Genomic DNA, 15,000 nt, shown 5'->3' on the forward strand with positions numbered 1-15,000 from the left:
GCTGCAGGCATGACAACCACGTTAGCGTTAGCGACATTGCAGCTATCACAGCGCCCTGTCCGTCGTGCTGCAACTGCCTGTGATGGCTACAGCAGTAACAGCAAGCTGTCTGCGATACCATTGTCTGGAGACTGCTCTTAGCGTGACACGACCAATGAGAGTGAGCGCTGTAGTTGTTGCTAAGATACGGTGGCGTCTCTGCCCCATAGCTTGTAGATCTCTCACACATGATTGGCGTAGGCTGCGTTGCCAGGTCTGACTTTGTGTCTAAGCAATGGTCGGCTTATTTTTGCGCGCCTTTGGGCTCGTTTGCATTGTGCGCACGGCAGCGCTTGTTTAGCGTACGTCAGCGCGACGTGGCAACGGACGTGGCAACGGGAAAGGTGATTGGCTGGTGAAAAGAAACACCCGGACGTGAATTTTGTGTTGGCGAAGTGATTTGCATAAGTATTGGAGCATAATGCGTTTGATATTAATTGTACATCCTGCAAGTACAGTGATGGGATGCGAAGCAGCTGGTGTCACAGGCAGAATATTGAGGAATTTTGGGGGAAAATGTGGAGTTAGTTGGGCCATGTGTCTGCTTGGCAATTGAGCACATACACTCGTGTACACTCCATGACTGTGGCCGTCAATTATGGTAGCAAGATATATCCATGGAGATGGTTATTTGCTCATAGAGAGAGAGAAACAGAGAGAGTGTGTGTGGGCGTGTGATTATCAATAATCAATGGCAGACCCCCCCACCTCTCTCTCGCACGCACGCTCGCTCACACACCCACGCGCACACACACACACACACACACACACACACACACACACACACACACACACACACACACACACACACACACACACACACACACACACACACACACACACACACACACTCTATGAATGAGTTCAAAAGCCCAGCAGGGACTTCCTACACTTCACTTCTCCTCTCATCCATTCATCTCTCTCTCCTCTCACTCCTCCACCCTTTCCTCTCCACACTGGGGGAGGAGGTCACATGGCATGTCATGTGACCTCATCATGCTCCTCCTGGGAATGTTGTAGCCACGTACACACACTTCAGCACCTCTTCAACATGTGCCTGATATTACACTTTGGTTGTCAGGCGTTGCATGTCGCACACTCTTCAACATTGCTGTTTGCATCGCATCACTTATCGTGTATCGCGTGGGTGTTCAACAGGGGGTCCGGGGCGCCTATAGGGTCTTCAGAATATAGGCTCTATGCACAGCAGCCATATTGGAAAGCAATTGGGCCTCTTCTTACTTCCTTCACAGGTGTTACCAATGATACTAATGAAGGCTCTGCTCCATTCTGGTCAAACAGGGTCAGGGTGCCGACATTGTGCATGTTGGCTCACTGGAAACACTTGAGGGGGTTCCAAACGGCACCTTGCGGGTGTGTAACTCTGTGAGTGTTCAAATGCAACCAAATGTACCCGTAAGGGTCCGTTTGGTTCCATTTGTACTCTCTCAGAGTTATGGGGGTCCTAGAAATTAAAAAGGTTTGAGAACCACTGTGCTACGCGAAATGGAACAGAGCCTTCATTAGTGTCATTGGCAAAACCTGTGAAGGAAGTAAGGAAGAGGCCCAATTTCCGTCCAATATGGTTGCTGTGCATAGAGCCTATTACTACAGAGGGGCTGCCAAATGTTTGTGTGATAGGAACCTTTTTTTGAATCACTTGAACCCCAGCATCCATATTCATCCAGGGGAAATTTGCAGAAAATAGCAGACCTATGACCTACAAGCTGACAACGCGTCGCACTGTGATGCGTTGTCAGCTTGTAGATCGGATATTTTTGACCATGAGGTTTGGTGTAGAGAGAAAAAAGAGCAGAGCAAGTACAAGTTTACTAAGCATTGAGGGTTTAAATGTTTAAATGTCTGAAAAAACACATATACATTAATCCAACATATTGATAGAAAAGATAATGTGTATACAAACAAACAAAACCATGAATTCACACAACACTGATGATGGTGCTGTCAAACAAGTCTATAAAGCTATCTATGAAATGAAAATGTTTTACCCACAAGTTACAACCCCATTTTTATACAATATGTAAAATATCTAATTAAATTGACCTTCGTTCCTGGCACCATACTGTATGTGCAGTCCTGGACTCTCAATGACTGACCTTATGTATAGTCTATCATTAAATATGCATTTACATTGATTATATGAATGAATACATGAATGAATTTAAATCTAAACATTAATACTGTATATAAATGAATCACAGTCTGCCACACGCACACGCACGCACGCACGCACGCGCGCGCGCACACACACACACACACACACACACACACACACACACACACACATGCGCACGCATGCTCGCGCGGTTGCGAGTGTGTTGTATCATTCGAGTGAGCAGTTCCTCATTGAAGTTGAGGTCTTAAAAGCACTTGCCCGTCGGCCGAGTACAAGTCCTGTTCTGCAATTACAATGTACTGTATAATTGAGGTATTTATTTAGCCAGTAAATGAATCACAGTCTGTCATTAAATACAAATGTACAGTGTTTATATGAATGAATATATGAATGAATTGAAATCTATAGCTACATATCCATTACCAAGTGTATATCGTTGCTATCGGGCAAAAACCTTGTAGAGTATCTCCAAATTGTAACTTTGTATGTTTATTTTTTTCTAAATTAATGTCCTTCTTCATACTACAGTGTCACATAAAAGTAGCAAAAATAGCCGTTCTACAAGCTCACAACGCGTTGAAGATCTGCTATTTTGCTATAGGCCTAGAGACATCCCCACAGACATCAAAGTGATGTCTGTGGGTTTTATGTGGGGTTAGTGATGTTTGTGGGTCTGTGGGTAGCATCATGATTGTACGAAGTAAAGAGGATAGAAGGGCTGTATTCCCTAATTTTATTCTCAGTAGCAACATACTATCTGTGTGCAGGGAGATTAAGTACCTTGGTCACTATATCTCTGATGATCTTACAGATGACAAAGACATCAATAGACAAAGATCCAAATTATATGCTCAGGCAAATATACTAATGAGGAAATTTCACAAATGTTCTGTACATGTCAAGGTATCACTTTTTAAAGCTTTCTGTACACCTTTGTGTACGGCTCACCTATGGAGTAATTACAAGGTTAGCAGCATGCAAAAACTCAAAGTAGCATATAATGATGCTCTACGGTTGCTGGTGAGGGTACCAAGATGGCACAGTGCCAGTCAGCTGTTTGTTAACTTGGGGGTACCTACCTGTCAAGCCCTACTAAGAAACTTAATGTACAAATTCATATGTCGTCTTGAAGAGTCTGACAATCATGTTATCAAGATTTTAATTAATCCTATCATGAGCTCCACTAGGTTCTCGTCCATGATATGGAAACATTGGCGAAACAGCCTCTACAGACTGTGAGCAGCTGTAGAAGGACTGTCTTATTGTTTTATATGTTTTATGTTTTGTTTTATATCGTTGCTTTTATCTGAGTTTTAGCAATGAGCAACTGTCTTATGTATTGTTTTATGGACTCTGAGTCTGAAATAAAGATTGAATTGAATATACATATTGAACCAATGTACTGTATGTAAAAGTATTAGCAAGAGCTTGTGACTAAATAATAACTACATCGGATCCACTGGAACAATTGTTCTTATTTTTCCCCATTTCCTGAAAAGTAACCGTTCTGGACATACTGTGGGACGTTTCCACCCAACAGTGACAATATATGAATGAATATATGTACAATGACAATCTATAAACAATGAATATATGAATGGATACAGTCTATCAACAGTGCATATGAATGAGTATATGTAGAGTCTATCAACAGTGCATATACATTATGAATGGTTATGAATGAACACAATGAAGACAATGTGTTTCTGCTGTTATTGTGCTGCTGACTGTCAGCATGTGGATCAGTGTGATCAGGTTCCACTATTCAGCTTTGGCCCGGGTTATTGTATGGGAGAAATACGCTTTCTCCGTCTGTCTGTCTGTCTGTCTGTCTGTCTGTCTGTCTGTCTGTCTGTCTGTCTGTCTGTCTGTCTGTCTGTCTGTCTGTCTGTCTGTCTGTCTGTCTGTCTGTCTGTCTGTCTGTCTGTCTGTCTGCCTGCCTGCCTGCCTGCCTGCCTGCCTGCCTGCCTGCCTGCCTGCCTGCCTGCCTGCCTGCCTGCCTGCCTGCCTGCCTGCCTGCCTGCCTGCCTGCCTGCCTGCCTGCCTGCCTGCCTGCCTGCCTGCCTGCCTGCCTGCCTGCCTGCCTGCCTGTCTGTTTCTCTAATGAACAGTGTTATTATACAAACAGACTGGATGGAGGGAGGAGAAGGAGGAGGGGGGAATGAGTGGAACATCCTCCAAGGCTCAGCCCTGGATCACACGTGCACGTGTGCGCACACACACACACACACACACACACACACACACACACACAGGCACGCACACAGGCACGCACAGTACACAGTCACTGAAACTAAATGGTCATTAGTATTCGGGGGCGGCTCCTGATTATTAAACTCCCCATCACACAAAGATCACACACACGCACGCATGCACACACACACACACACGCGCGCACACACGCACGCACGCACGCACGCACGCACGCACGCACGCACGCACGCACGCACGCACGCACGCACGCACGCACGCACGCACGCACGCACGCACGCACGCACGCACGCACGCACGCACGCACGCACGCACGCACGCACGCACGCACGCACGCACACACACACACACACACACACACACACACACACACACACACACACACACACACACACACACACACACACACACACACACACACACACACACACACACACACACACACACACACACACACACACGGTTGCGAGACCCTCAGTGTGTTGTATCATCCGGGTGAGCAGTTCCCTCATTGAAGTCGAGAGTACAAGTCCTGTTCTGCAATTACAATGTATAATTGAGGTATTTGTTCAGCGAGACGCTCTCATCACAGTGTCACTTACAAGTGTGAGATGACAGTGAGCAGAGGAAGCATGCACCCTAGTGAACAAACAACGGGGTAAATAGACGCCTTATCTGACAACGTCACACTGATAAGAAGCAGCTATGCGCGTGCAGGCCACAGCACCAAAAGAACCTTAGATGCAATGTAAACGTGGTCACAGCATTCACGGGTAAAAATGCACCCCATCAAACTCTCAGGTGCCATTTTCCTCCCGGTGTGGAGGAAGAATGCGTAGGATGTTCGCTGTGATCTCTCACTCTCGCTTTCACGACGCGTTTATATGAGCTTGAATTCTCCGGTGCAACAATGAAGTATGCAGTGGTGGAAAAAAGTACTCAAATGTTTTACTTAAGTAAAAGTATCAATAGTGCAATGTTAGTACTCTGTTACAAGTAAAAGTCCAGAATTAAAAATGTACTTGAGTAAAAGAACAAAAGTATTGGTATAAAAATGTACTTAAAGTACCAAAAGTAAAAGTACTAAAATGTTTATCTCTGTATTTCAATATTTTATATCCTTCTTTCTTTTTTTTCATAAATGAATGCCCTACTTCATCATGCAAGAGTGAGATGCGTCGCAATGTGACGCGTTTTGAGCTTGTAGATCGGCTATTTTCACAATTTGTATCCATAACAAAATACAAATTTCATGAAAAAAGGAACCGTTTTGGACATACAAGGTTTCCACCCGACAGCGACGATATCAAGAACGCAACAGCCGATCGACCCCAAATTGTGGTCGCAGGTTGAATACACCACACCTCCAAAAGTGCTTTCATTCACTTATGCCCATAGTGGCTGCCACATAATGCATAAAGTTGCACCGTACTGTCATGTCCTACAGCCCTGGCTAGGCAACCGGGCCTGGTGGAGATATGCTCCCAGAGGAGCACACTTTTCTAGTTGCTTTACAACCTTGAATGCCATTCAACCAACATGTATGTTTTGGGTGCTAATTCAAACCCAATCAAATCAAGCAAATGTGCCAAACATGTCTGTAATCAGTGATGTGGTGGAGGCTGGAGAATAGGCTCTATATATTGGAAAGAAATTGGTGTTACCAACGATACTAAATGAAGGCTCTGTTCCATTCTGGTCAAACAGAGTCAGGGTGCTGATATTGTGCATGTTGACTCACTGGAAACACTCTGTTACACCAGTGGGTCTCAAAGTGCAGCCCAGGGACCCTCATGGTTCCTTGAAGGGGTTCCAAACAGCCCCTTACAGGTGTGTAACTCTGAGAGTGTACGAATGGAACCAAATGGACCCGTAAGGGTCCATTTGGTTTCATGTGTTATCATGGGTTATCGGGGGTCCTTGAAATGTAACATCTTGAGAACCACCGTGTTGCACTAAAAGTAACAGAGCCTTAATTAGTATCATTGGTAAGACCTGTGAAGGAAGTTAGAAAGAGACCTCATTTACTTCCAATATGGCTGCTGTGAGCCTTATAATTTTGACATTTATCAGACGCTCTCGAGTCAGAGAGAATGTACCCTAGTCAACAAACGGCAGGGCAGCCTAAATAGTCACATAAATATACATAAAATGCCAGGAATACCTCAGAAACAATTATCATATTGTCTGGCCGACCTTGATAGTGTGAAAAGAATAGATATAACCAACCGAGCAGAGAGAGTTCTGCTACTGTTCATGTGATGACTAGACCGGTAAACTATATACCTGTACACTGTGACAAGACCCTCAAACTATAACACTGTGACAAGACAAGGAGGCTCAGGAGGTAGAGGGGCCCTTCGGCAATAGGAAGGTTCCTGGTTCAATCTCCTGACTTTGTGTTGAAGTGTTCTTGAGCAAGACACTTGCAGTAACCCGTAACTGCTCACCCGATGAGCAAGTTGGTGCCTCGCATGGTTTCCTCTGCCATTGGTGTGTGAATGGGTGAGGTGAACGTAATTAACATTATAAAGCAGTTTGGATAAAGGCACTATAACAGACCCTCAAACTACAGTACACTGTGACAAGACCCTCAAACTACAGTAGGCTATAACACCGTGACAAGACCCTCAAAATACAATATAACACCTGGACAAGACCCTCAAAATACAGTATAACACCTGGACAAGACCCTCAAACTACAGTATAACACCTGGACAAGACCCTCAAACTACAGTATAACACCTGGACAAGACCCTCAAACTACAGTATAACACCTGGACAAGACCCTCAAACTACAGTATAACACCTGGACAAGACCCTCAAACTACAGTATAACACCTGGACAAGACCCTCAAACTACAGTATAACACCGTGACAAGACCCTCAAACCATAACGCTGTGACCGCTATTTTCAAGTTGAGAAAACAAGACCAGTCGAGCGCTGAGAGCTGTGGATGAGGCGAGGCTGTTACATGAGAGAAACAGGCTGTGTATGTGCGTGCGTGCGTGCGTGCGTCTCGCTACAGAGGGAGAAAAATGCAGGTTTGTTGAGATGAGAAGAGCCACAGGAGAATGCGCGGCTGGCATCGTTACTGTGGCAAACGAGCACTGAAGCCTTTTCAAACATTCAGAATCAATATTGAAAAATGTACATTTGTGACAAAACAACAGTAACGGTTCAGAGCAGTGAGCAAATACTCTAATGATCTCAGCCATTAGAAGTAACAAGGTTAGCCCATTCAATCCTGGAACGCAGCTCTGTCATTTTTAGATTTCTTTGGCTATTCAAAAATAGCAGATGTAAAAGGTCATAGCATGGGCTTGTAGATCTGCTCTTTTTTTTTTATTGTGGACATTTTTGGCAAATCTTTGAATATATATTATGTTTTAAAGAGAACATTTTTAACTCCGATCTGTGACATAGAAAAGTTGGCGCACCACTGATATAGCAACATACTGTTAGGATTTTGAAAAGCTCATAGCGCGGCACTCGGTGCCGCGCTATGAGATCTGCTATTTTTGAATAGCCCAAAGAAATCTAAAAAATGACACAGATGCGTTCCCGGTCTTAATGGGTTAAGGGAAATGGTGCATTTATATACAGTAGCGTCATTATCCAAAGTGCTTTACAATGTGCATTACTTTCACCTGATCACACACACATTAACGCGTTGACGGAGTGGAGGAAAACCATGCTCATCGGTATAGCAGTTAGGTGTTAAGTGTCTTGCTCAAGGACACTTCAACACAAGCCCAATGGGATCGAACCAGGAACCTTTCCGATTCCCAAACGGCCGCACTATACCTCCTGAGCCTGCTGCTGCCCCCAGTGGCAAGTGAGATAAAAAATACATTATGAAAGTAGAAGAAATGTAGCGCCTTCAATTCAAAAATAGCAGATATACAAGCTCATAGCGTGGCACGAGCTTGTGGATCTGTTATTTTATAAGAAATAAATCGTGAAAATGTGTGCAAATCTTTGAATATTTATATGTATTTCTAACTCAAATCTTTGCTTCTGGGGGTCCCTGGAGCAAAATGTTTTGAGATGGGGGTCCGCGTACAAATGCATATCATTGTGGGTGGCCCTTGACATGAAAAAGTTTGAGAGCCACTTATTTTATTGCAACATATGGTGTTGTTTTTTGTTGTTTTTTAACTGTTAGGATTTAGAAGCCATTTGTAGATTTCCCAGAGGCAGAGATTTGAGTGAAAAATGTTCGCTTTAAAAAACATACTGTATATATTCAAAGATTTGCAACAAAAAAAACACACACAATTTTTCAAAATAAATAACAGATCTACAAGCTCGTAGCGCGGCGCCGAGTGCCGTGCACCGAGTGCTGTGCTATGAGCTTGTAGATCTGTTTTTTTTTTTGTTTACAGCCCGAAGTATAAAATAATGGTTATAACTAAAAATCTAAAATGACACAGTATGAGTTCTGGGATTGAATGGGTTAACGTTTGTATTGCTTAGAGGCTGACCGATTTTCGAATGATTTAGCAAGTGGATAAAAAATAATGACACTCTTGCAGCTTTCTGGGGGATTTGGTCTCAGGTCTCTCCAGTAATCTCAGAGCAGATCTAGAGTCTAGACAATGTTGTTCAGGCTGTTTCAGTCTTTTACTGCCAGGCTATGAAGCCAGCAGATGAAAAAAAGGAAAGCCTTTCACAACGAAAAGAAATTAACCCTTTCAATCCGAATGGGAACGCATCTGTGTCATTTTAGATTTGAGCGACAAACATTATTTCATACTTTGGCTATTTTTTTGAAAAATCTTGAACATTTGTGCAAATCTTAGAGTACATATATTTTTTTGAAACGCCATTTTTAACTCAAATCTCTGCTTCTGGGGGGTCCCTGGAACAACGTATTTTGATGGTGGTCGACGGCCAAATACATATCATTTTGGGTGTCCTTGCCATGAAAAGGTTTGAGAAGCACTGATATTATAGCGACACAATTTTTCAGAAAACTGTTAGGATTTAGAAGACATATGTAAAGATTTGCACACATTTTCCCCGAAAAATGAACACATCGCAGATCTACAAGCTCGTACGAGCTTGTATATCTGCTATTTTTGAGTAGCCGAAGACATCCAAAATGACAAAGATAAGTTCCCGGATTGAATGGGTTAATAAAAAAATAAGCACAGACTTCTCACATTAAAGCCTATGATGGCCTCTCAATCATGGCTGTCTTTGCTCTTGCATGCCTAGGGCTGTCACAACCATGAAACTTCAGCTGGCAATTAATTGCCTTACAAATAATTGTGATGAATTATTTAATTGCGTTTCTGGCATTGAACATTGAAACAAATCAATACAAATGACATTTATGTTTGCCTTTCGGGCTTTGTAAACAAAAAAAAGATTTGCACGGGGCAGATATGACAAATAGCGTAATTATGCAAAGCCTATTACGGAAATACAAAAAAAAGAAATGACTGGCAATAACTAGTACCGATAATCAAAATACATAATGTTCTATGGCCAAAACAGGCAATACACTTTTAAGTATACATTTAAAGAAAAAGCTAAAATAGCTGATCTACAAGCTCACAACATTTGAGAATTTGGTACTGTGTATGCAGAAGGGTAGTTGGTAATGGAAATGAGATAGCAGACTGTTGCCAGTGAGCCGACATGCAAAATATCTGCACCCTGACTCTGTTTGACCAGAATGGAACAGAGCCTTCGTTAGTATAATTGGTAAAGACCTGTGAAGGAAGAAAGGAGGAGGTCCAATTTCTTTCCAATATGGCTGCTGAGCGTAGAGCCTGTTCAGTCTTGGCGCAACACAGAGACTGAATCTAGCCACCACCGAGACTAAACGTCAAATATGATATACAGTACCATAATGTAGTTGTGTTTTCAATCATGTACGTGACAGCAACCTGCCACATGCCCTTTAGCCTCACAGGAGAGTGCAATAGGGCTGAACGATCATTTTCCCATCATTCTACATATGAACATGCAAGATATTAACCACTTAAAGGAGTAGTTCACCCAAAAAATGACTTATTTTGTATCAATTACACACCCGAGACATCTTGAATTCATGTAGATTTTTTAGTTTTTGTCGCATTCCTGAACCAATAATTTGATGACCGGCGGAGGAGACTCAAAGACACTCGAAGAGTCTCCTACTGAGCAGACACCTGGTCATGAAATGATTGGCTCAGGAATCTCCATGAATTCAATGCTTCATGGAGTGTGTAATTGATAGAAAATAAGTCTTTTTTTTGGGTGAACAACTCCTTTAAACCCCAGTATCAGTATGCAGTGTCCGGGTGCCCTGGGGGACTCCACTCAACCATATGGGAATTAATTGGTTAACATTGCAAAAGGGAACGATATTGATGCTATGTACCCCCACTCGCCCTGCATGTACAGCTAAAGTCAGGCAATCACAGAAATACCTTCACGCTCCGAGTGTTTAATAGCGTGTTTCAAGTTCAGTTCATTCAATCCCTCTTTTTTTTTGTCGGAAAAAAGGTTCAGAGACTTTTCAACTTTTTTCTGGCATGGTAGGGTGTGTGAACGATGACAATTCATAGCACGGTCTGTTAGTTCAACCTCTCGTTGAAAATGTATTACTAGACGACATGTGAAGATACTTGCAATGCAGCAGGCAGCTTTAACCGTTTATGTTGGTTCCAATTTAAAAAAGCAGTGTTGGGGTGCCCGCTGGCCTAGCGGTCCAGGCGCGTATCATGCTGGTAATCCAGCTTTACAGCGTGTCGCGAGTTCGACTCCCGATCCCGACGACATTTGCTGTGCGTCACCCCCCCATCTCTCTCCCCATTATCCGTCAGCCTACTTTTGTATCAAAAATCCCCCAAAAACATCTTTAAAAAAAGCAGTGCTGTCATTTCGTCTATTGTATGATCAGTGATATTCCGTGACGTTGCAACGCTTAGCATGTTCGTCAAGGCAGACGAAAGTGAATGTTTGCCTTCCTGACGGTGGACTTCCAATTAAGAGTGCTTCAAGGAAAGCACAAGTTTTCCCTGTTACTACACATAAAATAACTTAAAATAAGATAAGTGTGAACCCACAGTCATATTGTACAGGGCCTACTCTGCAATAAGACTATGGCTGCATTATGCTATAGGCTATCGTGACGCTATTGAGATATGTGGTATAAATATCAAGGTATGAGATTTTGTCCATATCGCACACATGCACCCTCCCGCAGTTCTTTCCACCTAGACAACGTTTTTATTCCTGAGGGACAAACCCGATCAATAATGTCATGTTAGTGTGGTATTCATCCATTGTCATGCTACAGTGGTATCAATCAATAATGTCAGGTTTAGGTTCTGTGCTGGTCTCAGACAGTGGTGGAAAAAGTACTCAAATGTTTTACTTAAGTAAAAGTACTGTAGCAATACCGACCATATGAAAAAACTTAGTAAACAAGTAAAAGGCCTGTGTTCAAAATGTTACTTGAGTAAAAGTACAAAAGTATTGGCATCACAATATACTTAAAGTACCAAAAGTAAAAGTACTGAAATGTTTGAAAATAGCAGATCTACAAGCTCACAACGTGTCGCGATGCGACGCGTTGTGAGCTTGTAGATCTGCTATTTTCAAACAGCCTATGTATTAGATAGGGCTAAAGTGGTTAATTTATGTTTTATAATATAATAATTCATATCCGCAAAGAAACTAGTAACTAATCCTATCAAATAATTGTAGTGGAGTAAAAGTACAATATTTGCCCCTTAGATGTAGTGGAGTAGAAGTAAAAGTACTGAAAATTGGAAATACTCCAGTAAAGTAAAAAAAAAAAAAAAAAAAATAGTACTTAGGTACAGTACTTGAGTAAATGTACTTGGTTACTTTACACCACTGGTCTCAGATCAATTCCCACCACAGTGTTCTCTGGTCTCCATCTCAGTGTTCAGACTGTCTGCTTCAGTAAAGATCAAATACTAAAGGGATATCTAACAGGGCGGCCGTAGCTTAGTAGGCAGAAAGGTCGTCTGTTAATCAGAAGGTCACCTGTTGCCCCCCCCCCCCCCCCCCCCCCCCAGGCGTCGGCCGTTATCAGTGGTGTAAAGTAACTAAGTACATTTACTCAAGTACTGCACTTAAGTACTATTTCTAGGTACTTTTACTTTACTGGAGTATTTTTCTACTCCACTACATCTCGGAGGCAAATATTGTACTTTTACTCCACTACAATTATTTGAAAACTTTAGGTACTAGTTACTTTGCAGATAAAAATGATTACATTATAAAACCTACATTAACCAATTTAGCCTTTTAATACCTAGGCTATTTGAAAATAGACGATCTACAAGCTCACAACGCGTCACATCGCGACACATTGTGAACACCAACAGCTTTCCCACCGACCGCTCATCGTAACCCTCAGAGCAGCCATCAACCCATGGGTTAAGCAGAAACAGATTTTCCCCCTTGGGATAAATATCTACCTAATGGTCAAACGACTTCTTTTTTTTTATTTTAAATTGAATGTGAATGAGTCCCCGTGACACCTGATTCAATTACATTTTTACAATTTTGACATTTAGCAGACACTGTTATCCAGAGCGACTTACAAGTGCGAGATGAGCAGAGTAAGCACGAACCCCAGTCAGCTAACAACAGGGTAAATAGTCACCGTAAGTGCAGAGCAAAGAGAACGAGGTAGTGATTCCACTGGCCTGTTCATTCGGTCTCAATCCAATAAACCCTAGGTGGGGTTGGTGAAAGGGCTTTTCTGTGTGGAGTTTGCATGTTCTCCCAATGTCTCCCAGGGTATGTACCCTCACAAAAACATGCAGTAATCCTGGTCTCTATACTGCCTCCCCCTGGTCAGCCGGGGCGTCTGATGGAGGAGAAAGGAACTGGTTGGAATAACGTGTTCCTTCCACGCGCTACGTCCAACCGGGGAAACTCCCCCCTGTCAGGTGATAAGAAGCGGCTTGCTAGCTCTCATGCATTGAAGGAGGCATGAGCTCGGCTCTAAGCTCTCCCTAGGCTGGCAGAGGGAGTGTAGTGCCCAGGATTACTCAGACAATTTGGCACTAGGTGAAAAAATGGGCTACAAAATCGTGGGATGAAGAAAATAGAAGAAAAAAAAAGGTGCAATAGACAACATTCAGTCACTAGATGTCTCACTCGCAACACTTCTGTTTCATAAGTAACTCAAGTCGGTAAGTCACCAAATTATTCAGTTTGCAACATCACAACGCAACAGCTGTCTCTAAGCTTTGCTAAGGAGAAAAAAGTACCTTTCCCAATAAAAACTAAATGGATAACGGCGACTGTCAACCTTCACAGGTAAACAAAACAATAATTTTGGACCCGCCCAAATTATTAAAACGATTACGTCACAATCAAGACATATATTTATTCCACACTTTTTCAAAAGCTCTGTGGTACCATTTTCGTTTGACTATTACATCAAAATATGATCAACATGACCTTTAAACGTCAAAGCCGATCATTCTGTTTTTAATCGGACACACACTCCAACGCCCATCAGCCCCGCCCCTTCTCCTACCTTGTTGTACACGCCCCAGGACAGCTCCGTCTCGATCACCATGACGACGATGCCAAACATGCCGAAGATGAGGGCGTAGTCGCTCAGCCTCTTCCTCTTCTCGAACAGCGCCCTCCGGTGGCCCAGCTTGTAGCCGATGTTCTGGTTCTTGCGCTTGGAGGCCTTGGACATGCTGCCCCTCGCCCCGCCCGCTCCCGCCGCCGACCCCGCCCCGGCCCCGCCCACTCCGCCGCCGTGCCTCCTGCCCACGCCTCCACCTCCGGACCCGAGCCCCGCCCCCGCGACCCCGCCGGACGAGCCCCCGAGGGCCAGGCCGTGGTTCTGGTGGTAGATGGACATCTGGTTGAGGTCCGCGCACAGGCCCAGGGGGGAGGAGGCGGAGTTGGAGGCGGGGTCGGTGAGGTCGTAGCCGCGGGCGTAGGGCGAGTCCTCCCTGGAGGAGATGACGATCTCCGGCGGCGGGTTCTGGAGGAGGGGTCCGTGCAGCGAGGACGCCGCGGTGAGCGTCCCGCCGGCGGCCCCGCCGTCCCGGTGGTCGCGCCCGTTGAGCCCGAGTCCGGCGGAAGAGGCCCCGCCTCCCGTGGCCTCGCGGGTGTCGCTGCTGCTGTCCGACTCGATGAGGTTGCGCCGGGAGGCGCTGAGGCGGCTCAGCGGCTTCATCACGCCGCCGCTGTACTTGCAGGAGCTCATGGCGATCTCGGTGAACGGGTTGCTGTCCCGCCGGTGCACCAGGGGGCTGGCCTGTCTGTGTTTGGAGCTCCGCCCCTCGCGGTCCCGGTCCCTATAGGGGGTTTGTCAAGACCATGAACAAACATTTTCAGTCGATGGTTAACTTGTCATACAAATAATTGCGATTAGCGACTTAACGGAATACTTCACCCTAAAATGACTTATTTTCTATCAATTACTCACCCCACCCGTAATATATTTTTTGGGGGGGAGCTAGTGACAGTTAGAGGAGTTCTTACTGTAGCCTATGGTGTGTGTGATATGAAATGTGAGCTTAGCATAATCACAGTAAACCTTAATCATATTCCATCATATTCAAGGGCTTTTGGAGAGAAATGAGACGCTCCAGTCACTTTCAGT

The 15,000-nt window shown here is 44.1% G+C and overlaps 1 protein-coding gene across 1 annotated transcript in view; it reads right to left on the reverse strand.

Moving 5' to 3' along the window:
• Positions 1-15,000, reverse strand: part of kcnn3 (potassium intermediate/small conductance calcium-activated channel, subfamily N, member 3) — a gene marked incomplete at both ends in the record, with an annotated part of 166,744 nt that overhangs the window by 149,654 nt on the left and 2,090 nt on the right. Inside the window, one exon of the mRNA XM_084052385.1 lies at positions 13,912-14,692. Coding sequence (XP_083908511.1) covers positions 13,912-14,692 — 781 coding nt within the window. The remainder of the gene's footprint in view (positions 1-13,911; positions 14,693-15,000) is intronic.

This window comes from Gymnoscopelus microlampas (assembly GCF_963454915.1).
Source record: "Gymnoscopelus microlampas genome assembly, chromosome: 3".
Lineage (NCBI taxonomy): Eukaryota > Metazoa > Chordata > Actinopteri > Myctophiformes > Myctophidae > Gymnoscopelus > Gymnoscopelus microlampas.